At 49.7% G+C, this 27,042-nt stretch overlaps 2 protein-coding genes across 4 annotated transcripts in view; one reads left to right on the forward strand and one right to left on the reverse strand.

Annotated features, from left to right (window-relative positions):
- ugp2a (UDP-glucose pyrophosphorylase 2a) overlaps positions 1-4,314 on the forward strand; it is an 18,098-nt gene extending 13,784 nt beyond the window's left edge. For both annotated transcript variants that reach the window (XM_079998570.1, XM_079998569.1), the window contains exons 5-10: positions 83-216; positions 1,003-1,294; positions 1,948-2,145; positions 2,616-2,858; positions 3,100-3,204; positions 4,042-4,314. In XM_079998570.1, the coding sequence (XP_079854696.1) occupies positions 83-216; positions 1,003-1,294; positions 1,948-2,145; positions 2,616-2,858; positions 3,100-3,204; positions 4,042-4,149 (1,080 nt within the window). In that variant the 3' untranslated portion in view covers positions 4,150-4,314. The remainder of the gene's footprint in view (positions 1-82; positions 217-1,002; positions 1,295-1,947; positions 2,146-2,615; positions 2,859-3,099; positions 3,205-4,041) is intronic.
- A 924-nt stretch (positions 4,315-5,238) lies between these two features.
- Positions 5,239-26,792, reverse strand: vps54 (VPS54 subunit of GARP complex). Of its 2 annotated transcripts, XM_079998484.1 has the most exons (24): positions 26,718-26,792; positions 23,740-23,920; positions 22,702-22,943; positions 21,226-21,310; positions 17,772-17,806; positions 17,147-17,278; positions 16,434-16,819; positions 16,131-16,257; positions 15,902-15,931; positions 15,236-15,343; positions 15,052-15,107; positions 14,842-14,938; positions 14,177-14,520; positions 13,838-13,967; positions 13,254-13,435; positions 11,953-12,065; positions 10,934-10,997; positions 10,406-10,511; positions 10,239-10,326; positions 9,528-9,649; positions 9,360-9,440; positions 7,169-7,276; positions 6,881-6,975; positions 5,239-6,328 (listed from the first exon to the last, which is right to left on the reverse strand). In XM_079998484.1, exons 2-24 carry the CDS (start codon positions 23,888-23,890, stop codon positions 6,223-6,225), a joined length of 2,988 nt encoding a protein of 995 aa, XP_079854610.1. In that variant the 5' UTR covers positions 23,891-23,920; positions 26,718-26,792; the 3' UTR covers positions 5,239-6,222. The 2 variants fall into 2 exon arrangements, with proteins under 2 accessions (XP_079854610.1, XP_079854611.1); XM_079998485.1 differs by lacking the exon at positions 15,902-15,931.
- Positions 26,793-27,042: the final 250 nt, after the last annotated feature.

The following is a 27,042-nucleotide window of genomic DNA, read 5'->3' on the forward strand; positions in this document are numbered from 1 at the left end:
GCATTCACACTGTTCTTAACAACCGTGACGTTCCCACCATGCACCGTGTGTGTGTGTGTGTGTGTGTGTGTGTTGTGAACAGCATCTGAATAAGAGCTTCAACGCTGACGTTCCTCTGGTGCTGATGAACTCCTTCAACACGGACGAAGACACAAAGAAGATCCTGCAGAAATACTCCCACCGCCGAGTGAAGATACACACCTTCAACCAGAGCAGGTCACACACACACACACACACACACGTTCAGTACAACTGAACCTTCAGTTTGTCGGCTGCCTTGAACGTCCTTTTCACTGTGTTTTCCTGATTCCTAATTGTTAGGACGTATTCTGACGTTCGACCACCAGAGGGAGCGCTAGTCCATCATAACATGGTCAAAACAAACATTAACATGAAGCAGCAACTACATATATGACAACAATGTGTACACACACACACACACACACCTAATGAAGGTTCTATACCACACTTGAGTTAAAGGTGGTATAAGGACATCGAAGCAGCACTATGTAGCTTCTTGGATTTGGCGCCCCCTACAGTTCTTGAGAACAATGACACTTTCACACCACGGTTGTAAAACTGAGTCCGGTGACCGAAAATATTTTATTTTATCTGACATATTTGAACCTTCTGGGTCACGTTTCAGTAACTGCTGCTTCAGTCAGCACTTAGTCCATGGCTCCCCCACGGTTCCACCAAATGTAGGTACCAGGTGTAGGTATCCGGTGTAGGTACCAGGTGTTGGTACCAGGTGGAGGTACTAGGTGTAGGTACTAGGTGTAGGTACCAGATGTAGGTACCAGGTGTAGGTTCTAGATGTAGGTACCAGGTGTAGGTACCAGGTGTAGGTACTATATGTAGGTACCAGGTGTAGGTATCAGGTGTAGGTACCAGGTGTAGGTACCAGATGTAGGTACCAGGTGGAGGTAATAGGTGTAGGTACCAGAGAGAGACATGTCCTGGATTCCTCACGTTGGCGTGTCCGGTGTTGGTTCCCTCCAGGTACCCGAGGATCAACAAGGAGTCCCTGCTCCCCATCGCCCAGGACCTGGGCGTGGGCGACGGGGAGGCCTGGTACCCGCCCGGCCACGGAGACATCTACGCCAGCTTCTCCAACTCGGGGCTGCTGGACACGCTGCTGGCCCAGGGCAAGGAGTACGTCTTCGTGTCCAACATCGACAACCTGGGCGCCACCGTGGACCTGTTCATCCTCAACCACCTGATGAGCCAGCCGCCGGAGCGCCGCTGCGAGTTCATCATGGAGGTCACCGACAAGACCCGCGCCGACGTCAAGGTGCTGCTGCCGCGCCCCCTGCTGGCCACAGCGCTTTACTTTGTGTCTTAGTACCGTCCTGCACCTGCCAGAGGTGGATTCCAGTGGTCTACGTATGCTTATTCCAGGGGTCTGGGGGAATGCTGGAATGCTCCCACAGCTCTTGGGGACCCTCTGGTGGCATCAGGGGCCCTAATCAGGTGCTTAGTTCGCTTATGCGTCGGGCCGGCCCTGCAGTTCACAGACCTAATTCAACGATCGTTATTATTAATAATTCTTATTTTCGGTGATAACCCATTGACTGGTATGAATGTTGAAGTGGTCGGTTGCACCACTGGTGGAAGGAGACGCTGAAGGAGACGCTGAAGGGGACGTTGGGTTCCAGTCGTCTTTTGCAGTTTCTAAGTAGCGCCACCAGGTGGCGTCGCTAGCTATCGTTAGGGCATGTGGGTGGAGCGATACAAGGGGGCAACCAGGCCGAGTGGTTGCCCCCGCAACGGTCACTAGTAACTGACGTCGTTATTCATAAATAACAGAGCAATGACCGCTGCGATCGACCAATCAGAATGGAGTATTCCACGGAGTGGTGGAGTGTCACTGTAGTGTAGAGTTACTCTACGTGTGTAGTCATTGTGTGGTGGTAGTAGTACAACCCTCTTGCCCCGCCCCCCCAGGGAGGGACCCTGATCCAGTACGAGGACCACCTGCGGCTCCTGGAGATCGCTCAGGTGCCCAAAGCGCACGTGGACGAGTTCAAGTCCGTCTCCAAGTTCAAGATCTTCAACACCAACAACCTGTGGATCAGCCTGCCGGCCATCAAGCGGCTGCACCAGAGGAACGCCCTGGACCTGGAGATCATCGTCAACCCCAAGGTGAGTGCGCTCCGCCGCCGGGCCCCCGGACCCCCGGGCGGAGCCGGTGCTTGCAAAGAGGGAAACATGGAAAATATGGAAATGAATGTGTTGGCGTCGCAGGCAGAAACACTTTTGTTTCGACGCTTTGTGTCGGCGACCAGAGAAGCCGTCGTCTGCGGCTTTTAGGATTCATTCTGGAGAAGCTTGGTCTTTTTGTGGACTGCTCGTCATGGAGCTCATTGTGACGAGTCCCACTGTTCCCCCTGGACATTTAGCACCAGGCGACAGGTTCCTCAACACCGACATGTTTGCGATGGTTATGGTCGTCATTCTCCGAACCAGAGCTGGTTGGTGCTCTACCGCCCCCTGGTGGGGTTGGGTGTCGTGACCTCCACGGGAACATTTTGGGCTCGTTTCGGTTTTCGCTTTGGGTTCTGTCTTTATGTTCTCTATTTCACACCCCCCCCCCCCCACCACCCACCCCCCAGACCCTGGACGGAGGCCTGAACGTCATCCAGCTGGAGACGGCGGTGGGCGCGGCCATCAAGAGCTTCGACAACGCGCTGGGCGTCAACGTGCCGCGCTCGCGCTTCCTGCCGGTGAAGACGTCGTCCGACCTGCTGCTCGTCATGTCCAACCTGTACAGCATGGACGCCGGGTCGCTGACCATGAGCAGCCGCAGGGAGTTCCCCAGCACGCCGCACGTCAAGCTGGGCAGCTCCTTCACCAAGGTGCCGCGCGGGGGCCACGCCCCTCACATTACGACCACCCAATCAAATCATTCGTATCTCGCGAGATGAGCATATCGTCCAAATTTGACAATTTTCAAATATATTCAGAAACTGAGTGGGAAAGAAAACCCAAGTGCAAAAGAAATGTGAAGATTATTATAAATAAGAATTATAATGTAAAAGTAAATGTAATGTAGTCCGGCTCCCGTGGATGTAAGCCATGTGGGTCCTGTCGCCGCAGGTCCAGGACTTCCTGACCCGCCTCCAGAGCATCCCTGACCTCCTGGAGCTGGACCACCTCACCGTGTCCGGGGACGTCACCTTCGGGAAGGACGTCTCCCTCAAGGTGCTGTAGCTGGGCGTCGCCCCCTTCCCTGGGGGAGCAAACCAACAAACAGACTGAAAAACAGAATAGTGGGCGACATTTCCCACAATGCACTGAGGGAGGGAGGCACACACACCATATATGGGCTTGGACCAAACCATTAGGATCCCCGGGGGGGGCGATACATACGTGCATGTTGTCTACCGAGGGGAAACGGAGCGGTCCACTCCTCACACGGGGGTTTCAACCCATAAACACAAAATACATCTTTTGGAACAAAATAAACCACATTTTCAGCCCCACCCCAGCTCCAACCCTAGCCCCGCCTTACCCTCCCAACCCCGCCCTAACCTCCACGGCCACACTCTAGCAGCCCTAGGCTCCACCTTGCCCTACCCTGCTCCACCCTAGCTCCGCCTTACACCCTCCCAACCCCGCCCTAGCCCCCACGGCCACACTCCAGCAACTCCCCGCTCCACCTAGCCCCACCCAACCTCCCCTCAGCTCCACCTTAGTCCCGCCCTTACCCCTAGCGTTTCCAAATCCCTCCCTAACTCCGCCCTCCTCCACCCCACCTCCAGCTTTTGCCTGATCTTAATGATCTGGGATCATTAGTAGCCTGGTGCTACAGCCTGTTACCTGCTGCTTGTAGATGTGAACCTCACCAGGTGTTTTCATCTCTTTTCTCTTCCCCCCATGAATGAAGGAATGAATGGATGAAGTGATGAATGGATGGATGAAGTGATGATGGGATGAATGAATGAAGTGATGAATGGATGAAGTGATGAATGGATGAAGTATCTAATCTGCTTTTAAAATCAGAGCAGCTTGACTTGCGTGTTTTTCCCGTCGCTCCAGGGCACCGTCATCATCATCGCCAACCACGGCGACCGGATCGACATCCCGGCCGGAGCGCTGCTCGAGAACAAGATCGTGTCTGGGAACCTGAGGATCCTGGACCACTGAGGCCCCGGGGACCCCCGGGCGAAGCCGCGGGGCCCCGGCGGACCGGTCCGTGCCAAACGCGCCCGGCTCCGGGCGTGTCCCCAACCGCCGATGAAGCCCTGCAGTCACGCCGATGCACGCGGACGCCATTTTGTGTGAGATCAATAAAAGTGTGATATGGACTCACCTGCGTCCGGAGTCTGAGTTTTCTCTTCATAATATGAAGAATGTACTTTCAACACAATATGAGCTTGGAGTAGATTGTCGTCTTCGCTTTGAGAGTATTTACATCAGGGGTCTCAAACTCAAGTGACCTGGGGGCCACTGGTCAGGTTCTTCTTCCAGGGGCCGCGTTGAACTCCGCCCTGTTTGTTGTTTTTCTACCGTACATCAGTGAATCCCCTCGTAACCCAGTTTAAAACATCCCTCCTCATCAAATTAATTGTTTTATATTTTGAAAACATTAAGTTCACTCGAGTGGATTAGTTAATAATTGTGATTTGAAAGAATATTGATCCATGTCATCACCACGTGTCGGCCACATTAAACTGTCTGGCGGGCCGGATGTGGCCCCCGGGCCTGTCGTTTGCAGCCCCCGACTTCATAAACATGGGTTTCATCACTTTGAAACAAGGCTCCTCAGGAAAGCAGGTGCGTTGGACAGATGTGACGTCTTTTGAGGACCTGGTGGATCTGGGCGAAGAGCTGAAGCTGCACTTTCTAAGTAATCATTTCTTTGTTGACGTCGGGACAATTAGTCCGAATAAACTTATAATGAATAACAAAATCCAGTCCTGGCTCCCTCCTCTGGCTGCAGAGGAAAATCACTTTAAAAACAATATTGAAACAAAACATTTTCTGAAAAGTCATTTTGCCGCAGACCCCAGTTTGGGAAACTCTGGTTTAAACAGAGGCAGAAGTACTTTATGTACAAAACATCCCAGAATGCCACCAACTCCCAACAAGAGGATCATTTAATCACAATTTGGCACAAAGTCCTGTAAAGATTCAAGTCTTCAACCATTTTAGAAAAACAAACATTTTGAGATGAAAGACGATGTTTCGTCTTTATTTTCACAAAATCTACTTTTCTTCTCATTATTTGAGGCTTTTGTCTCGATTCTCAAATGATTAATGACTCAACGTCGTCGTCTGTTTTCCATGTTCACGTCTGAGAAACAAAAACACCTCTGATGGCGACGACGGCGGCTTTCAAACTTTATTCACAAAACATCTGAACGATCCAACAGTTGAGGGCGCGGGCGCGCGCGCGCGCACACACACACACACACACACACACACACACACACACACACACACACACACACACACACACACACACACACACACACACACACACACACACACACACACACACACACACACACACACACACACACGTCACTAAAACCCTGCGTTGCTGTGAGGTGTATCAAAGGAGGCACTTTGCAAAGTACACAGACAGACAGACAGACAGACAGACAGTGTTTGTGTTGGATTGCTGCTACTTTGGCTGTAGAGTTGACTTTGAGCTCGTTCTGTGGTTTGGCTCAGGTTCCTCGCTTCCTTTTTTTCTTTGTTTTCCCTAAAATAATCCACCCTCCAGAGGGGACGAGGCTCCTCTGGATCAGGCTCCTCTGGATCAGGCTCCTCTGGATCAGGCTCCCCTGGATCAGGCTCCCCTGGATCAGGCTCCCCTGGATCAGCGCCATGTGGCTTCTCTCCACCAGATTCAACGTTGTGGCACGACGCCACGCCGTTGCCATGGCGACAAGCTCCACCACTCACCGCGACGCACTCAGAGCCAAGGCGGGAAAACAAAGAAAAAAAAACGTGGGGAACGGCGACGCGGTGGACGTGGGAACGGCCTCCGTGACTGGATCCCTGTGAGGTTTGGCTGCTGGCGACGATAAGATCAAATGAAATAAAAAAAATAAATTAACTGGATCCTCTGGAGGTTTGGTCCCTTCATGGAAAATTAAAACATCATCTCAGTCCCGGAACACGTCCGTCCAAACGCCCCTGGAGCCGTGGGGGGTCTGAGCCCTCCTCCGGGGGCGTGGCTTTGCAGTGGGCGGAGTCCCTCCTCCTCCATCACCTCTTCTGCTCCCAGATCTCCGTCATGTTCAGGTCCAGTTTCTCCAGAGTGCGGAGCCCCTGCAGGTTCTCCACGTAGAAGGCCACGTCCACCACCACCAGCCTGCACAGACACAGCATTAGGAGGACTAGGGGCCCATTAGGAGGACCAGGGGCCCATTAGGAGGACCAGAGGCCCGCTGTGGGACCAGACCCCTATAAGGAAAGTGAGGTTAGTAGGACCAGGGGACCCATTAGGAGGACCACAAGGATGACCAGGGGGCCAGAATGAGGGCCAAGTCCTGATGAAGAAGGCTGGTGGTCCCTTAGTAGGACCGGGGGCCCATAGTGATAACTTGTTCATTTATATTCCTAATTGTCTTATCACAACATACTCATCATCTCTATGTAGGAGGAGGCCCCTGGGGGCCGAGTTTGGCCCCCTGCTGTGGTCTATCCCCAAATGTTGGAGCTCAGTGTTCACAAAGTTCCCTGTGTTCATTTCATATTTATGGGATGAACGATGACACTCAAGAGACAAGTACGTCAAACTGTGTGTGTGTGTGTGTGTGTGTGTGTGTGTGTGTGTGTGTGTGTGTAGGACCAGGGGAGTGTGTGTGTGTGTGTGTGTGTGTGTGTGTGTGTGTGTGTGTGTGTGTGTGTGTGTGTGTGTTACCCATGCTGTGGCCCCCCGTCGTTGACCACGCCCAGCCTGGCGAGCTGCCTCTTCAGGTGCATCTTGATGCTGGTGTTTATCCTCAGGAAAAGCATCTGGAAAACACCGCAAAAATATGATCAAATACTTAAAAGATATTGTACTATTTAATGCTTTAAAATACTGTTTATGAATCTGAAATACACTTAAACAACACTGTGTACCACTTTAAAAATACCCTTTAATGCTTGAAAAGACTGTATATGGATTGGAAATAGGCTTTGACAATGTGGTTCACTGCTTTACAACCTGGGTCTGCTCCTCCGGCAGCAGGTCGGTGATGGCCTCGTGCATCTTGTTCATCTGCTTGCAGACGTTTCGAAAGCAGGCGGACGGCATCGGAGCCTTCACCTCGTACTGAAACATTCCAGGTATGTATGACCTCATCATTCAAAGTATTTATTATCTAACGTCATCAGCGGCTTGACGTTAAAGAGCCTCTAAAGCAGGAAGTCAGAGCCGTCACCATGGTGACATACGATGTTTCAGTCTCATAGGTCAAGTTCAGTGTCATGGAGAGTTAGTGCTGCTGGTTGTTGGTGTTGTCTCCACAGTTACAACCAGGGGGAGCAGCAACAACTACACCAACTACCCGCCTCCTCCAACCAGCCCCCTACTCCAACTAGCCGCCTCCTCCAACTAGTCGCCTTCTCCAACTAGCACCCTACTCCAACTAGCCGCCTCCTCCAACTAGCCGCCTTCTCCAACTAGCCCCCTTCTCCAACCAGCCGCCTACTCCAACCAGCCGCCTACAGCAACTAGCCCCCTCCTTCAACCAGCCGCCTACTCCAACTAGCCTCCTCCTCCAACTAGTCGCCTACTCCAACTAGCCCCCTTCTCCAACTAGCCCCCTTCTCCAACTAGCCCCCTTCTCCAACCAGCCGCCTACTCCAACCAGCCGCCTACAGCAACTAGCCCCCTCCTTCAACCAGCCGCCTACTCCAACTAGTCGCCTACTCCAACTAGCCCCCTTCTCCAACCAGCCCCCTTCTCCAACCAGCCCCCTACTCCAACTAGTCGCCTCCTCCAACTAGCCGCCTACTCCAACCAGCCACCTACCCCAAACAGCCTCCTTCTCCAACTACCTGCCTCCTCCAACCAGCCGCCTACTCCAACCAGCCGCCTACTCCAACCAGCCCCCTACTCCAACCAGCCGCCTCCTCCAACTAGTCGCCTCCTCCAACTAGTCGCCTACTCCAACCAGCCGCCTACAGCAACTAGCCCCCTCCTTCAACCAGCCCCCTACTCCAACTAGTCGCCTCCTCCAACTAGCCGCCTACTCCAACCAGCCACCTACCCCAAACAGCCTGCTTCTCCAACTACCTGCCTCCTCCAACCAGTCGCCTACTCCAACCAGCCGCCTTCCCCAACTAGCTGCCTACACCAACCAGCCTCCTTCTCCAACTAGCCTCCTTCTCCAACTAGCCGCCTACGCCAACCAGCCGCCTACACCAACCAGCCTCCTTCTCCAACCAGCCGCCTTCTCCAGCACGCGTACACCAACCAGCCTCCTTCTCCAACTAGCCGCCTACACCAACCAGCCTCCTTCTCCAACTAGCGTCCTTCTCCAACTAGCCGCCTACGCCAACCAGCCGCCTACACCAACCAGCCTCCTTCTCCAACCAGCCGCCTTCTCCAGCACGCCTACACCAACCAGCCTCCTTCTCCAACTAGCCGCCTACACCAACCAGCCTCCTTCTCCAACCAGCCGCCTACACCAACTAGCCCCCTTCTCCACCTAGCCGCCTTCTCCAACTAGTCCCCTGCTCCAACTAGCCCCCTTCTCCAACCAGCCGCCTACTCCAACCAGCCGCCTACCCCAACCAGCCACCTTCTCCAACTACCTTCCTCCTCCAACCAGTCGCCTACTCCAACCAGCCGCCTACACCAACCAGCCCCCTTCTCCAACTAGCCCCCTTCTCCAACCAGCCGCCTACTCCAACTAGTCGCCTCCTCCAACTAGCCGCCTACTCCAACCAGCCGCCTACCCCAACCAGCCACCTTCTCCAACTACCTGCCTCCTCCAACCAGTCGCCTACTCCAACCAGCCGCCTACACCAACCAGCCCCCTTCTCCAACCAGCCCCCTTCTCCAACCAGCCCCCTTCTCCAACCAGCCCCCTTCTCCAACCAGCCCCCTTCTCCAACCAGCCCCCTTCTCCAACCAGCCCCCTACTCCAACTAGCCGCCTACTCCACACAGCCTGTGCAGCGCTGCATTCCATGTGAAATGAGCAGTGCAAGAAAGGTTTTCCATGTAACGTTAGACACGTTTAGGGTTTTTAAAAACAAAGTTTAAACAGTAGCCAAAGACAGTATACTCAACAATTCTGATAATTCCCATGTATTTGGAGTTTCACAACTTTTCCAGGTATTTCATTGGGTGGGAACCCTGTCGTTGATGGTGTAATAACAGACAGAAGAGACTTTCCTGGCTGGTACCTTGGACAGAGCTTTCTCGAACAGACTGTCCATGATGGCCACCAGCTTAGCCGAGATCTCAGCGATGTGGTCGTTGTAGTCCTGCACCAGGGAAACCAAGGGTTAAAGCACTTCATTCCAGTCGCACGGCAGAGCTTGGAACCCGGCGCCGGAACGCGGCGGCGTCACCTTGGTGATGTGGTCGAAGTGTCGCAGCGCGCTGTACTGCTTGGGCTGCAGCTTGGTCTCAAAGTGAGCTCGGATGACGGGGAGGAAGTGCACGACCAGCTGGAGGCAGCGGGACGCCAGCGCTGCACAGACAGACAGACAGACAGACAGACACATACCTTATTAATTCTGATATTCAGACTTAATGTCTGCAGTGGACATCAAGCTCCTATTTACATTGAATTCCTTTGCCTGTACTACAGGGCTGTCAAACATGAGGCCGAGGACCAGGCACAGCCTTCAGGGATCGATTTAAGACTATTTTTTTTTTTTTATTATCAATTTTCTAGTCATTTTCTATTTCATATGAAATTAAAATTTTTCCTTCGTAACATATTGTTCTGCACAGCACAGTGAGCGTGTGAAGACCAGTTTACAGCTGACTGGCTCCAGTTTATTAAAGGGACAGGCCACCTTTTGGGAGGCTAGGCTAGCCGATCCCTTCCGCAGCCATGCATTGAGCTAACACGGTGAGCATGCAGCCGCTTCCAGACGACCAGGGATGACATTGGAATCTGGGTCAGAAAGACCAAGTAAAGTTTCCCTGTAAGAGCTTGAAAGAAGCCTGTGTTTGTCTGCTGCAACAAGGACCAACGAGGACCGGCTTTACAAAGTGCTCCTGGCTCAAACGGAGCCGTACCGACGCCCACAGGGACCTGAGGCGGGGCTCACCCAGGTTCTTGGTGGTGATGGTCTTCAGGCCCACCACCTGCAGGGCTCCGGCTCCCAGCACCAGCTGGCAGCTCCTGGAGTTGAAGTGCTGCGGAGAGGGGAGGCGTTAGAAGATGCAACACTATGTGGGGGTGCGACCTGGAAGAGGAGGCGGGCGGCCGCGTCACCTTGAAGAGGTCGGAGAGGCGAGCCAGCATGTCGGTGGTGATGGACGGGATGTCGTTGACACACTGACAGTACTCCAGGAAGATCCGGATCAGAAGCAGAACCGTGCTGCAACAACAAAGCCCAAAGTCAACCTTTCACACAAGGAGCAGCATCTGCACATTACTGAATTGTTTTACAATAAAATGTTCATAAAGTTTTCAGTGTTTTTTATGGGATTGGAAAAGTTATCTGCAGTTAGAGTCACGATGAATCGTCATCCAAATTATTGCAATGAACAGCTTGTGTTTTTTCTTTGTTTTATAGTGGAATAAAATAACATCTGTAATTACATCTCCACCTGCAGAAGAACCCTTGATTGGCCTCGACCGATGGAAACTCACTTCATTCACTTTGTATTTACTGCAACATTTCTAACATTGGTCCAAAATTCCCCTTTAAATTTGGACAGAAACATGACTGTGGAATGGAATGATTTGACATCAAACTTCCTCTTTTTCCTCTGGGAATGAACACGGACCAGGACTCACCCGACGACGGCGTATCTCTGCCCGTCCACCAGGAGGAACTCGGCCGGTCTCTGCTCCTCTGCTCCTGTGGGACACGCAGCGTTTCCCAAATATGGAGTTATTTGTGGCCCCGATACAACATCTACATTGAGCACCACGTACTGACCTTCTATTTAAAACTCTCTCCGTCTTATGATCACGTGAGGGCGGATATTCCAATGGGTCGGACACAGGAACCCGGTAGCACCATGACACCGGTTCCCATACCATCGGTATCTACCGGGCCCGATGGCAACGCAGGTTTCGGTGGCACGCACCTGCCCATTCAAACACCCGCCCCCCGCTGCTCTGAAGGCGCTGCGTGGCCTGCACTGAACATTGTCGCTCTGAGCGCAGCGCTTGGAATCCTTGGTATGACGCAGCGCCGCTCTCCTCCCCCGCGTCACATTACCGTCGCTCAGCCAATCAGATTAAAGAGGCGGGACGTGAAGGTTTCCACCACCGATAACCTCCGGTTCATACGTCAGTTCTTTGTTCAAACGTGAGAAGTACATGAAAAGTAATTAAGGACCAATGGGTTAAGTTGATAAAGATCTCCAAAATAGCCCAGATTTAAAACGAAAAAAATTTGAAACAAAAATAAGAACAAATATAGCTGTAGGCAGCTTTCCACAGGGTCCAGTATCGACACCAATTACCAATTTTCAAGTTGGAAGGGCTCGTGTGGAAGCCTGTCCCACGTTTCAACTTTTTTAACCGTTGGGACTAAAATAAAATCAACAGATTGCGTTTGTTTACAAAAAGGACAAGAGAATAAAATATCAAACTAAAAGCCCCACCGACATCAAGCAGGTAAGAATGTAGCTCTGAGGGAAATACTGCAGACACCTGATTCAAGTAACTTCAAATGCTTCACACGTCAATATTCCTACAACGTGTCAGCCAAGTTGCCTGACTATTATTAACTTTAAAAAATAAATGTTTTTGGTTTAATTAGGACTACATAACATCTTTTATTTTCCAAAGCATGGACCACGTACCTACGGCCCTGCGCTCTGGCAGCGTGATCCTGCCGTCAGCGATGAAGTCCACCAGGTTCTGGAACTCGGAGGGGACCTCGGCCTGCTTCCAGCGCTCGTTGTCCAGCAGGAGGCTGCAGAAGGGAGGACCGGGGCTATAAGGCTTCACAGGGAACCTCCAGGACTCAGCTACATTCATGTAGTGATGCGGAGACCAACGCCCACGCACTCGTAACACCCCGCTTCAAATATTAGAATGCGTGGCCGGCCTTTCCATGTCTGGTATTAAAAGCCTCCTCGCTCTGGGCCCCAGCAATCTGGAACGCCCTCCGCCCTCAATCAGAGCGGCTGCTTCCATAGAAATGTTTAAATCAAGACTCAAGACTAATTTTCACGGCCTTGGCTGGCTGCCTTAGCCTGGCTCTCACCCTGACTTCCCGCCTCAGCACTCGCACCTGACGTCTGGATATCAACCCACGGGGTTCCACCTCCCTCTCCTCCCGTCCCCCTTGCTCTGGGTGCGGGGGTCAGTTTGCTGCCAGCGTAAGGAGCTTGTTGCTGTGGTCATGGAGCCGGGGGGAGACTGGTCTTGACCCTTTCCCGATGTGGAGGACACTGCGCCGACCAACATGGATCAGACCTGATGAGGCCCACCTCCCTGGCTCGCATGCTGTTTGGCTTTAACAGCGCATAGTACGGAAATATAACGAGCCATGATTATGATAGCCATATGATATTATTATTAATGTTGCCCAGTTTGCATCCATTGCAGCCTGGTGGCCCTGGAAGGGAATTCCTCCTTCTGGGGCCCCTTCTCAAGGTTTTTCCCTCAAGGGTTTTCTGGGAGTGTTTCCTGGTCCGGGTGGGTTTCGGACGAGGGGGTGCCGTTGATTTCTATGTGAAATGTTGGTTTGTGAAGCCCTTTGAGACTCTACTGTGATTAAGGGCTATACAAATAAACTTGATGTGAGATATTTATGTTTTTCTGCTGCTCCCTGCAGCAATCAACTAGACTGTGGAATCATTTTTAACCGATCGGGGCCATCATCAACCACCTTTTGCGGTCCAGTTGCCTCGTTCTCAACCAGCTGTCTGTTTAGAAATCTGTCGATAAAATGAAATTTGGCAACATTTTTGTCAGTACTGGCAACCAAAAGCTGATGCACGGGTGCCAACGTAGAAGCCACCTCTAAAAGTCAGTGCTGGGCCCTGTTTGTCAAAACAGTAAAGGGTGAAGTATGATTCTCCAAGCTGCCACTCGTTCACCTGTCCCAAAGAGTGTGTGTGTGTGTGTGTGTGTGTGTGTGTGTGTGTGTGCGCACCTGAGCTTGGTCTTGCGCTCCTCGTGGAAGCGGTGGACAAAGCGGTTGGCCTGGCTCTGCAGCGCCCCCCGCAGGGAGACGCTGCGCCGGCAGCACAGCTCCTCCGTCTCCCGGGCGAAGCTTTCCACCGCCTGAGACAGAGACACAAACTCCGAGGAACTCAGACGCTCCAGAGAGCCGTCCTGGAAACACGGAACACACATACAACACAGAACATGGAACAGGGAACAGGGGTTAGACAGTAAACTGATAAGACTTTATTAATCCCAGGGGGAGTTTAGATGACCAGCAGAAGAAACTGACAGAACAACAAAACAAAAAAAAAGGGACAACAAGGAAATTTAATATTTCACTCTATTTCAAAATATATATTTGTCTTGGCTTCAACACCAGTTCCTCAACAATACTTTTCCAAACCCAATGTTCTATTTTCACTGATCTTTCATGCTCTTTCACCTGCATCGCATCTTTGTGATGCATTCCTGCCAGAGGAGAGGAATATGGAAGAACAGGGTGTAGCGGTGGTGGTGGGGTCTCAACATTGTGTGTGTGTGTGTGTGTGTGTGTGTGTGTGTGTGTCTGACCTTGGCCCGGGCCATCAGCACTTTGACGCAGCGGTCGTGGCTCAGGTCAGCGGCGCTGCTCAGCAGCTCCTGCACGTTGTTGGCCACGCGGCCGAGCTCCAGCTCCGACGGCATCATGTCCTCCCCCGACCTGCAGGACACGCACTGAGCTCAGCAACACGCAAAGCTTTCTGGAATAACTCATGCATGTCAACTGAACAGGAAATCATTTCAGTGATGGCTCAACTAAATATAATACATATTCACAACTTGTAGAAGTATCTGCCACAGGAATTTCATACTTTTCAGACTCTTGAAAAGCAGGAACCCTGAGCCCAGCGCACGTGGACAGCGACTCACATGTGCATGGCGCCACCTGCTGCCTGCTCCCGGCTGGACGAGGACTCTGTGGTCCCTGATGCAGAGTCACTGCCCTCTGCTGGACCCTGCTGGGGCCTGGTGGGCTCCTGGGGGGCCCCGGCTGAGCTCCGCTCCTGGGGCCCCGCTTGATTCAGGGCGTCACTGATAAACGGGCCCTCGTGGGTGAGGTAGGCCAGCTCGCTCTCCCCCTGGAGCAGATGGGAGGCGGGAGGCCCTGCCGGGCCCTGGGGCCCCGAACCCGCCGCTGGCTGCTGCAGGAGCCGGCTCTTCTGGCTGGAGTCCAGAACTTCCAAAACCACGTTCCGGATCACGCTCAGCGTGGTCTGGGAGAAACACGGAACAGGAGGGTTCCAAACATGGACCCCAGGGACACAGTTAAAGCTCCTTGTCCTGCTGAGCCACACCTTCCCTACAGGGATGGATCAAGTATCCATCCATGTGTTTAGCAGACGTAAGTTGTGCAAAGCTGGAAGGGCCAACAAGACTGAAAATACATTTTTCATTTCATGGGACCTTTAAACGATAAATTAAAATGTTATAAGGATATTGGAATCTTGGAATTTCAAACATGTCTCCATCTCGAATCAGGATCAGTTAATAGATCACAGGAAAGGTTAATGTCCTTGGTAAAGGTTCAGTTTCACCTTGATCCTCTGCAAGAGGAGCAGGAAGCTGTCCAACACGCTCCTCAGCAGCTCAAACCACTGAGGAAAGGTCATCAGACGCATCTGGTCGGCGAGCCTGCGGCAGAACACGCTCAGCATCAGCTTGTGTTTCACTTGAGATCATGCTTTTCTCACCTCTGTCATATTTTTCCATCCAAATTTCAGAGGGACTACAGCAGTGCTGCTTACTTGGTGACCATCTCCGCGTTGATCTCCTCGATGTGCGCCACACTTTCCACAACGCACTGAAACAACACAACCCCTCTGTTGAATAAACAGTCGTTCAGGCCAGTCACCTAGTCCTCCAGCGCCACCCTGGTCTCTCTGAGGAACATGCAGAGAGACAGGCTGTCGGAACAGGAAGTAGTTATACCTGCGTGACCACGGCCTTCGCAGCAGCAATCATCTCCTCACTGTAGATGTCCAGGAAATCCAGTTTCCTCTGCCTCAGGAGGCCAAACACCAGCGATTCCAGACGCTCCTGCGCGCGCGCGTACACACACACACACACACACACACACACACACACACACACACACACACACACACACACACACACACACACACACACACACACACACACACACACACACACACACACACACACACACACAATGAGGACAGGGTATATTGCAAAACAAGGACGTAAAAGAGACAATCACAGAATTACACACAACGCAGGCCAGAAGGCTGCTTATTAAATTATATAACATGCTGTTAAGCAGACAGCGACGATGACATGGACATTTCAAATGATCCTCGGGATTAGAAATGGTAACAGACCGGAACTTATTTTGCTGTCTGTTGTCAACTGGAACTTCCAACCCCTGTCCATGATTTTGAGTATTTGATTTCACCACTTGGAGAACCAGCGGGGATCACAAAACAAACAACATTTTGATCATTAATTAATATGTCAGGACTAAGCCCAGTAAGCCATCAGTAATTCATACTGATTCCAATTGATTCCCGTCCGACATTCCCACAGTAAAACAACTGATTTAGTTTCATTCGTGTGTAAAGAACCTCAGCTCTTTACCTTCTGTGAGACTGTGTTTGGTGCCTGTACCTGCACGGGGAACATTGACACTTCAACACAGAACCGTCTTGAGGTAAAAAGACAACATTCGTACCAGGATCCATTCAAACATTCCAGCTAGTGGGACATTTGAAAATGGTAAAGTTTTGTTTCATATTTCCATTGCATATTTTGGTGCACATGCTGCAGCCTTATCCTCCCGTTCTGCTCCTCGGTTTGATCCTCGTACCTTCTCCAGGACCTGAGGCTCCTCCATCAAGCTGCGGCTCAGATCGCTCCTCACGTACATGCTGAAGTCCTCCACCATCATCTTGTCTATCAGCCTCTCCAGCTCACACAGCTGGGAGCCAAGGTGTCTGGGGGGGCACAAATATTACTAATTTCAAATATACAGTTCTAGCTTTGCACAGAAAATGGGTCATGTTGTTATCATTTTGTTAAAGGTGAGCAAAGCTCGGCAGATGTATGTGCCTCAGATTTCTTTGCATTTGCAGAGGAACACCAGGACCAGTATTTAGGAGCCAGTCGGTACCTGAAGCTGAGCACGCCCTGCAGCTCCTGCTGCAGCACTTCCTTGGTGGTGGCGATCAGCTCCAGTGCTCCCACAAACTCTGCGGTGGAGAGCAGCAGCTGCACGGTGGGCTGCGTCTGCTGCACGGCCGCCATCAGCTTCAGCTTACTGTGCAGCTTCACGCAGTTTCCCCGTGTCATGGCGGCGCGCAGGGCACCCAGCGGCCCGCGGCACATCACGCGCTCCATGGTGGCCGTGCGGCGGCGCAGCGCGGCAACGGCGCCCTGCGTCTCCCGCAGCTGGTCCTGGAGCTCGTGCTGTGACGACATGGCGTGGAAGAAGGCCTCCGAGCGCAGCGAGATCTGCCGTGCGATGCTCACCTCCACCACGTCCAGGTAGTGGCTCAGCTGGGGGGGGGGGGGGGGGGGGGGGGGGGGTTAGTCCAGTTTTTCTATAATTGCCTTAGATGCAATGGCATCAAACACCCCGTGTTGCATGCCCAGCCTGCTGACAGCACCGGTTTAAAAAAAAAGGATAAATAAAAGGAAAGTCTTTTTCCCTAATTTCATGGCTAACACGATTAGCTTTCAGTCCGCCACTATCTCTGTACTGGACACACAGGATGAAATTGGTATCAACCTTTTTGTCTGAATCTGAGTAGGAAAGATGGACAAAAAGCACATTTCCCCAAATTGCCCAGCTTTTTGCGAAAATGTGGTCAGGTGCTAGCTGACCTTCTCTTGCAGGAGCCGTGATGAGGCCATGTCTCGGCTGCTCTTCCCCCCAGCACTGTGGAAGTGCGACCAGGGCAGCACCGCACTGAAGGTGGGCGGATCCTCCAGAGCAAAGTCGGGCTTCATGAAGATCTAAGATAAGATACAACTTTATTAATATATCAAAGAATCTCTCACACAAAACACAAGCAGATGGGACAACGCTTGACAATGCAGACAGCAGAGCCATTCAACCTGTGCATCTACCCAGACTGGCACTTTAAATGTTGTACTTTTGAAGGTTAGCAATAAAGTGAGAAGAAAGTCATTGCTGAAGCTGAAAACTAAATGTGACTTTTCTTTCCTCCAATAAAAAACGTCTGTTACATCTTCTCACCGGTGAATTAGTTGGAGTGTACCAGTTGTTCAAATAGCTAGTAGTTTCTTCGTTTAAAAAAAAGTCCCTTTATCAATGATCTTGTATAAAAGTTCCACAAATAGCCTCCAGCATTCCAGGCTTCACCTGGTTTCTGGACTAAGTTTGAACCAGATAAACATGCAAAAAGCATCTTAAAAAAACAATCAAACAGAAACTAGAATGTATGCGCCAAAGGAGCAAATGAGGACATGGCAGCGTGTTGGTTACCTTGGGGACCTGCTCCAGCTCAGCTCTGGATTTGTCTGGGAGGAAGAGAGTCTGGGATTAGGTGAAAAATAAATAATCATAATAAATATAGCTGCAGGCAGCAATGCAGCGGCTCCAGGGCAGTCAAGGTGTGCGACGACACAATGTACAAGCCCTGTTCGCAATACTGAAGAATTGATTAAGATAAATGTGATAACTGACTTCAACTCAAGATGATCTATAACCAGGGCTTCATTTGTGCCGGATCCCGTTGGAACATGATCCTGGACCTCCACTCTCCAAGCAGTCACAGTGATCGCCACATGTTCCCCTTCCCCCATTTCTCCAGACAAAAGCAATGAGAACAGTCTGTTTGTTTGTTTGTTTTTTAATCGTAAATGTATTTATTTTCCAGATTGAATGAAACAAAAGAAGCCCTGCGTGTGACTGGGAGACGTTCTCTGCCGTCTTAGTGCTTGGGCTTCTCTGTGGCATCTAGAAGCCGAAAACACAAAAATAACACAATTATTTCACAACACAGTGTTACACAGTGTTAATAATACAGTAGACTACCATTCATTTGAAATTGGGTTAAAAATCAAAGGACTTCTACAATGTGTGCTTGGATATACGCGTAAATATAGACAGGTATCTGTAGAAATATATTGTGTCGGGGGGATGGTGTGGTTTGAGCAGCCCCACCTGACCTGGGTACCTGTTGCTAATTGGTTGGTCTCACGAGCAACAGGTAAAACCCGCATCCCCACACTCACTCAGGAGAGAGGAGCCCTCTCATGACCTGCGTACATCTGCTCCAGGGCTTGTTCTATCAAGCCCCCCCTCCACAATAAACATCTGTGTCTTCCGTGTCTCTGTGCGCAAGGTGCCTGAACACGTGTGATCGGCGAGGCTGCCACATGTATATCTCTGGAGTTTCTATAAACTCTGAAGGCGGAGTTTGTTTCTTTTATAACTTACCCTGGTGCATGTCGGCATACAGCTGTCCTCTCAGACGGTGTTATATGACGTAACAGCATCCGTGTCGTGTTGTTGACGACAGCGGTGATCCAGCGTGTTCTCCTCTGTTTTGTTTTTTTTGTTCTCCTCTCTGATCGGACAGTTGATAAACTGCTTGTATTTCAGGAGTCTGTGTCTTAAATTCCCTTTTATATATATATATATATATATATATATATATATATATATATATATATATATATATATATATATATATATATATATATATATATACCCCGAGAACGACAAGTAGAGCGTCCAGGTACTGTCTCTCCGCAGCCGAGGAGCTTCCTGCCAGTTGGTTCCGGATGTCTGTGTCACGGAATGGTGACGCAGTGAGGCCCTGACGCTTCTCTGTGACCGATCAGCAGTCTGCAAGGTGTCCCCGTGACCTTCACGGGGGTGAAAACTCCTTCCACAAATTCGACTCCATGTGGATGAAACTTGGACAGCAGCTCGTCTGGACCGCCCCGAATGCAACCATGTATCATTCACGGCCGTGGGTTTGACGGTTTCTGAGCGACAGACACTTCAGCCAACATTTTGCATCCAAACAAAAACAATAGGAACCCAAATTACAATTTTCCAAGCACTCCAAACCTGGAGTGCTTTCTTCACTTTTGATTGTGCGGGCAAGCGCACACACCTTTTGTAAACACGCATCTTTCGCGCGCCTCGGCGGAACACCCAACACACACACACACCAATGGAGCTGCTCCTGGAGCTCGGAGTGCGGCGCAGCCCGCACTGAGTGTGAAAGCCCCGTCAGAGTCAAACCCTGCACACACTCACGGTGAGGATGGCGAGGAGAATAATAAAATCGATTTTTATCATCCTTTCAATTCTCGACATTAACACCTGCCCGGGGCAAATAAACGCTGTGTTCAGGCAAGTGGTATGCCTCATATAGTTATCTGATCGGGCAAGTGAAAAATAAATTTGATCTCTGTAACGCTATCTGAAAATAAACTGCGTACTGTATCGCCGAAGCGGAGCGTTTTGCATCATTTTAATAAAACGTGTGCTCCAATTCAATAAAATGATATATTTGACCATGTCCACTTGATAAGAGAAGGATGTACAGAGCGGGCACGGATGCAGTGGGCGGAGGAGAATGAGCACTCTTACAGCGAGGGGAGACTGACGCGGCTCCCAAGCATTTCTTTTAACTATGAAATTGTCTGGAATATTTTGTTGATATTTATTCCGCTGCAAAAAAAATAACATTATTTATTCAATGTGACCGGACTCAATTAACATCCTCTAAAACAAATGAAACAATAAAAATGAAAGCGAGGCATTTCATGAAAAAAAAATCCTATCCTCTTGTTTTAAATGAAACGTTTCGTTCCGGATACTTTTCCTGCTCCATTGTCTTCTAATGGAGCGCAGCGCATTGGAATGCTTCAGTCACAATTCTCATTTAGCTTTGTTCACTGGAACTATACCTGTAAATAGTTATTGTTTACTTGCGTTAAGTGTGATAGGATTCAGGGGGGGTGGAGGTGATACATCCCCCTCAATATTTAGAACATGTGCATATGCCCCCCCCCCCCCTCACAATAAGCACAGTTTTGTGTTTTCATCCATGTAAATAATGATATTTCCACCATCAACTGATGCAGAAAAGGCACAAATTGGTACTTAAAAATTCACCAGAATGCAGGAAATGAAGTGTTTCCTGTTTCCCGGAGACATTCTTACTAAATATTTGTTTATATGTTAAAATATTTTAAATGTTCACATTCTTTTAAAAAGTTTTATTGACGTAACTTTAACCGTATTGCTTGCAGAAAGCTTAAAGGTTAGATTATTTCAAGCTCCGTGAGGCGCCGAGCCAGGCTCAAGATGATTATTTAACATCTTCAATCAAAATTAAATTCCAGTTAAAGTCATAGACAGGTCAAAAGCAATGAAAAGAAAAATGCTAAACAGGGAAAAAATTATTTAATGAAAATAAATAAATATTTCATTGCACGTCCTCCATGCTGGCATTTCACTGGTGTGTTGTGACGTACGTCCCCCGGCAATCGGATCACCCTTGGGTGATGAGGCCACGAGATATATATATATATATATATATATATATATATATATATATATATATATATATGTGTGTGTGTGTGTGTGTGTGTGTGTGTGTGTGCCATGTTTACTGCAATTGTTACTTGTTAATCATATGTTTTGTATGTTAATAAATTCTTATAATTGTCTAAATCCCTGTTGATTTTATTCGATTTTTTTAATAGGCCTAGATTTTCCATTTCAGACAAGTAAATTTGGCTGTCAGGCAAGCAAAACATCTCAGCTGAAAAAGCTTTATTAATAATAATAACAATAATAATAATAATAATAATGATAGTTATGTCATGCTGGGGTGTGTGTTCACCAGGCCTTAGGGAGTACGGGAGCAGAGGAAGGGCTCAGGGGCGTCTCAAAGCTTTTTAATAATTCATACCGTGGTTGGTGGTGATACTGGAGACGGCGTCCACGTCATCTTTGTTGGGACAGATTGTCTTGCAGCGCTCGTGGATTCTCTCCCGCTATAAACATACGTTTACACACATAGGAGAAATATACATTTAAATGTACACGTACAGTCTATAAATAATGACGAGTGAGAAACGGAGCACAATGCTTGCAGTGGATGCTGCTATTTTTCTGTGAACTGAGTAAATGCGACAATCCACCCAATTCACATGCACTCCAAGATCAAATGTAATGACTTTATCATCTCCATGTTATATTAATACTGACCAGTAATCACTTTCTTGTAGTTACCAATAATTAATGCATCATGCAGTTCAAACAAATAAGGCCACATAAACAATAATCATTACAATTTATATCAAATGAATATCCCCTCTCTCAACATAATATAATCAATACTATGCATACACTGAACAGAAACCCACCACTTCACAATCATTACATTTTCCATGGAGAACCAAAGATGACACAGGATCATGAAATCACTAAGTTCCACCGAAAAGCATGATTTTGGAATGGCCGCAGAATATTTCAGGAGATGATTTTTCACGATTGCAGAATTTTAGAAATCATGACGTCTTTGATCCTGTGCTCCGATGATCCTGTACAGTTATAATCCATACCTCAATATCAAGAAAGTGCTGTCTGTATATTAAAGGAGCGATAGACAACTGTTTTACTTTGACTTCTCATGATGAAGTTAATGTTGACGGCACAGTGTAATGTTTATAGAATAATGACACCATCTGTGTTGAGATTGGTTTCCTATAAACTTCCATATCACGGTGCTTTCGCACTGCTACCCAGAACCAGCTCCCTGGAAAATGATCCATTTACGGGCGTGCGACACAGGAAGTGCGTCAACCTGTGTGCAGCCACAAGTGGAGACAGTGGAGCAGTCTACTCCAGGTCGATCATAAACCCTGGAATATAAAAACCACTCCTTGAAAGGTGTTGACGAACGTTACTTTTACCCGGACCGAGCGCAGCTTCCTGTTTACTCCTGTTTGTCTACAGCCCCGCCCCTTCCAACATGGCGGCGACGGTTTCTACATATTCATCTTTCTGTGTTTATTACATTTCACTGAATATATGTATGAAAGTATGTATATGTATGTGACAAATAAAAATCTTGAATCTTGAATCTATGTCTATGAGTGTTCCACCAAAATAAATACAATTCTACTAAACGGGAGACAAGTTGGGTGGAGCTCTTCAGTCAACACGCTTCCTCCTTCTCTTATCCCCAAAGTGGGTTGATGGTTTCCACCGAGCCATCTGAGGGGAAACCTGAAGCCATCCGGTTGTCTTAGCAACAGCCACGCAAAAGTTGTCTATTGCCGCCTTAAATAACAGTTCAGTCTTGTTTGAACATCAACATCTTGGCTCAAGCGGAACGGTTTGATCATCGTTAAACTGTGTTAAAAAGTGGAGGGAGCTTCACCTGAGCCATCTCCTGCAGGTAGGGTGCAAAGTGCTCCCTGGTGATGTTGGGGAGGTAGAACGAGGGCATGACCTCGGTCTCGGCGAAGTCCAGCCCCCAGGACTTGGTGAAGAAGTCGGACTCGCGCTTGGCGAGACGCGGGTCGTTGAGCGCGGCCGGCAGGTTGACCTTGGAGCTGAACACCGTCCAGCGCTCGTGTTCGGCCACGAGCGACGGGCCGCCGCACAGGCCCCGCGACTCCCCTGCGGGGGACAGGTTTACCCTGACTTTAATACTCCAGATAGAGAGTTAAAGGCCAAATCCTGCTGGATGACTTTAAAAAAAAGGTTCTTTCTTTCAGGTGTTTCTTTTAATCCTGAACCCAAGTTTTGGCTCAGATTTCTGTCAATCCAGCAATAACCATTAGAATCTTTTCAAATGATTCAGCATTAAGAGAATAGCTCCAACCTTTACCCGTACATAGTCCAGTGACACGATTGTCCCGGTGCACGGCAGTCGGCCATTGACACATTCACGCTTAACTGTAGAAAGCTTTAGTTTATTTTTTAACTCACTGGTGCAGAAAATATGCTGATACTTAGTGAATCTCAAAGTTTGGTATTGAATTCCACAGAACCAATGGACTAAATGCAAAAAATGAACTTCACGGCTAAATACTGTAAGACACCTCATTCCAGGGTATCCTTCAAGGAGACCTACAAGGAGATTCCTCAACGGGACTTTCTAGGAGACATTCTAGGGAACCTTCTAGGAGACCTACATGGAGACATTCTAGGGAACCATCTAGGAGACCTACATGGAGACATTCTAGGGAACCATCTAGGAGACCTACATGGAGACATTCTAGGGAACCATCTAGGAGACCTACATGGAGACATTCTAGGGAACCATCTAGGAGACCTACATGGAGACATTCTAGGGAACCTTCTAGGGGATATTCTTAGACCTTCTTGGACACCTTGCAGGAGGCATTATTGCACCTTCTAGGACTCCCTTTTGCAGACCTTCTCAGGCGGCTCCCCCTGCAGGGCTGCTTACCGGTGGGCTCTTTGGGGCAGACGTCGGGCAGGGATCGGGCGGAGCGGTAGTGAGGAGAGGAGGAGGAGGGCTCCCTCTCCTTGCAGTACATCCCATCTCGGCCTCTTCCCCTGGGATGAGGCATTGTGCAGGAGCTGCGACCGGAGGCCATGGCATGGGGGCTCCCCTGCCTGGGGGCTAGCTAGACCACCACACACAGGGCAGAGGATTAACTCAATACGCAGAAGCTCAGAACAGTAATTGCAGTGAGACAATGGCACTTCCATCCAAAAACAAACTCAACACAATTGTATTGTTTCAATTTCTGAATCCATTTGAAAATGCTCATGAATACTTTTTCATTTTCTGTATCAGGCTGAATTTTTTCAGAAACCTCTTTGTAATGCAGGGCATATGGTGAAACCTAACAGTTGACAGCAATTCTCATGATGTATAAAATGTCAATATAGCGATCTAGAATGCTATCGTGATCCATTTCATCAATATCGGATTGAATTAATATTGAATCGAATCGTGAGCCTTTGTATCAAAATCGAATCTTGGGATCTTGCCGCTCGTCGTTATATCCACTAAATTGAAATAATTCTGCTTTTGTCAAACACAGTGTAATTTTATATAGATATTTACGTCTATATCATGTACTGTGTCTTATATTAAATTGCCCCATGAGGTACACATGAAGTAACTTATCTTTCAATTGAAACACCAGAACTCACCGTGTACTTTGACTTTCATCATTTAACAATCCAGTTTATTTGTTCTCATCACATTCAACTGCAATAGACTGTGATTAATGTAGTGAATGGTAATATGGCCGTTTGAGGTCCACAGTCACCGAGCGGTAGGCACGGCGATCAGGAACACCGTGTCAGAGCTGACCTCTAACCCAGATGAATCACTCTGCAGAAGCGCCACAACCCGCTGAGCGCGCTCCCATCATTTCCACACGATGTGGAGTTTTCTTCAGAGTGCCGCCGGCATGTGTGGCTCGTCCCACTGGGACATACAAGACACAGCTTCCCCCGCCGTCCGGCCTCTGGACCTTTTACCCGTTTTATCGTTTGCTGCGGAGTTTCGCGGCCTTTTGGTTTGAACGGAAGGAGCGCTGCGTGTGGTGCGTTGACGCCATAGCGATGGACACACCGGTATGTGGGAAAAACATACCTACTGCAGGAAATCACTAAATCGTTTTATACCGTCCGGAACCATAGCCCAAATTACTGACACGCAGAGCAAAAATCACCAACCAGGTCCTACACCAATACTAAATATATCTGCAGTCAGCAATACACTTACACTTCAGTCCAGTTAGGTATGCATTACAGTTTTCCGGGTTCTGTGAAACGTACCATGAGTTACAATTTTCCGAGTTGACATTGAGCGCCGCATCGGCTCCTCCGGCCCGTCGTCTGAACGAGCGACGCAACCAGGGCGACGAAGCCCAACTCTCCAAACGCGAAGGAGCGCCCACACACGAAGCCTGGACTCGCGTTACATCGGTTGATGATGTTACCAAGTGTCCCCGCTCCGCAAACCAATCAAGGTACGCCCGACGTTCTGCAACATCCGCTACATTTGCGACGGGTTCTTCCACTAATCCCCTGCTACAAATGTGGATGGATGTGGATAAAACTTGCACCGCAACATGTCTGAAAAGGCCCCGGTTCCAACGACACCTCAGACATGTCCGTGGGTTCGGTGATTCCCGTGTTCCAGACACTTTCAGCCCAAGAAATACCAAAGAGAACGGAGATAATAACTCTGAGCAAAAACAAAAGGAGGAGGATTAGAGGAGGAAGAAGAAGAGAGGAGGATGAGGAAGAGAGGAGGATGAGGAGGATGAGGAAGAGAGGAGGATGAGGAGGATGAGGAGATAATGGGGGGAAGAGATGAAGAGGAGGAGGAAGAGGAGATTAACAACAAAATGAAAAGAGCTGAAACATCACACCACAGCTTGTGTTACTACTGCACTACTGACTGTACTACTACTATACTACTAACTGTACTACTGACTGTACTACTACTACTAACTGTACTACTAGCTGTACAACTACACTACAAACTGTACTAATACTACTAATATACTACTAAGTGTACTACTACTACTACTACTAACTGTACTATTACTACTAACTGTACTATTAACTGTACTACTACTACTACTACTACTACACAACTAACTGTACTACTACTACTACTACTACTACTGTACTGAGAGGGAGGACATGCTACCAGTCCTGGTGGTGACTGACTGGTGGGTTTCACACAGAGGTCAACGCAGCTGTTTGGCTCCGTACGTCACGTCCTGTTGGTGTGGCACGAGCACGAGCACGAACCGCAGCGTCCGCCGGTAACGGGGGGGGGGGGGGGGGGGGGGCTCGGGCAGGAGCCGCTCTCCGGGGACCGGCCCCTGGCACCGCTGCCCCTGGCACCGCTTCTCTTGACACGCATTGTTTTCACCTCCTGTTGCAGGGTTTTTCCCCCGGACACGCTCTGCTGCCCGCGTGTACCCCTGTTGTACTCCTACGTCGTGTACTCCTACGTCGTGTACTCCTACGTCGTGTACTCCTACGTCGTGTACTCCTACGTGTAACGTGTCGCTGCGTCCGGACGGATGCACCACGTCCAACTACGCGTTTACAGCCGCTTCTCGACGACCCCAGTCCGGGTCCCGCCGCCGGTGACGCTGTGGCAGGTGACGCCCGCTTCACCGGGGAGGGACCGGGGGTCGAGCCGGTCGACCCCCGCCGTGACTGCGCGGCGGAACCGCACGGACCCAAACCGAACGCCGTTGACGGTGCCGGGGCCGGTCCCACGCAGCGAACCGGATCCCGCGGCCTGGACGCTAAGCGGGCTAACCCTGCTAATGTGTACGGTAGACGGCGGCCGGAGCGGGCTGACGCTAGCGAGCTCGTCAGCCGCGTCGGGGGATCCGCACAAAGCCGACCGGCGGGGTGAAAGGTGCCGCTCGCCCGTACCTGCGGTCCGCGAGTTCCCCGCTGAACATCACTGGGAGTCCGGTCGGAAGAGGGACTCAAACACCGGAGTCCGCCGGTACATTGCCCATAATGCCGCGCGGCACTCACCGGGAGAAAGTGCTTCGTGTGCGGTTTGTCGCGGATCACTGCTGCCCCTTGCTGGCCGCAAGCTGCTACTGCACCCAAATACTTAGAGTGGAACCTGCGTTGAGCACCAACCAAGACGCCACCAGTAGTAGTAGTAGTAGTAGTAGTAGTAGTAGTAGTAGCAGCAGTAGTAGCAGTAGTAGTAGTAGCAGAAGTAGTAGTAGTAGTAGTAGCAGCA

This window comes from Zeus faber (assembly GCF_960531495.2).
Source record: "Zeus faber genome assembly, chromosome: 4".
In the NCBI taxonomy this organism is placed as follows: domain Eukaryota; kingdom Metazoa; phylum Chordata; class Actinopteri; order Zeiformes; family Zeidae; genus Zeus; species Zeus faber.

Excerpts from the sequence above, each read along its gene's own strand:
- vps54 (XM_079998484.1), bottom strand. The coding sequence starts at position 23,890 with ATGGCCTCCGGTCGCAGCTCCTGCACAATGCCTCATCCCAGGGGAAGA. Across the intron at positions 22,944-23,739 it reads CTGCCCCAAAGAGCCCACCG|GGGAGTCGCGGGGCCTGTGC; the intron begins GTAAGCAGCCCT and ends TGTCCCCCGCAG. Across the intron at positions 9,650-10,238 it reads CATCACCACCAAGAACCTGG|CGCTGGCGTCCCGCTGCCTC; the intron begins GTGAGCCCCGCC and ends CTGTCTGTGCAG.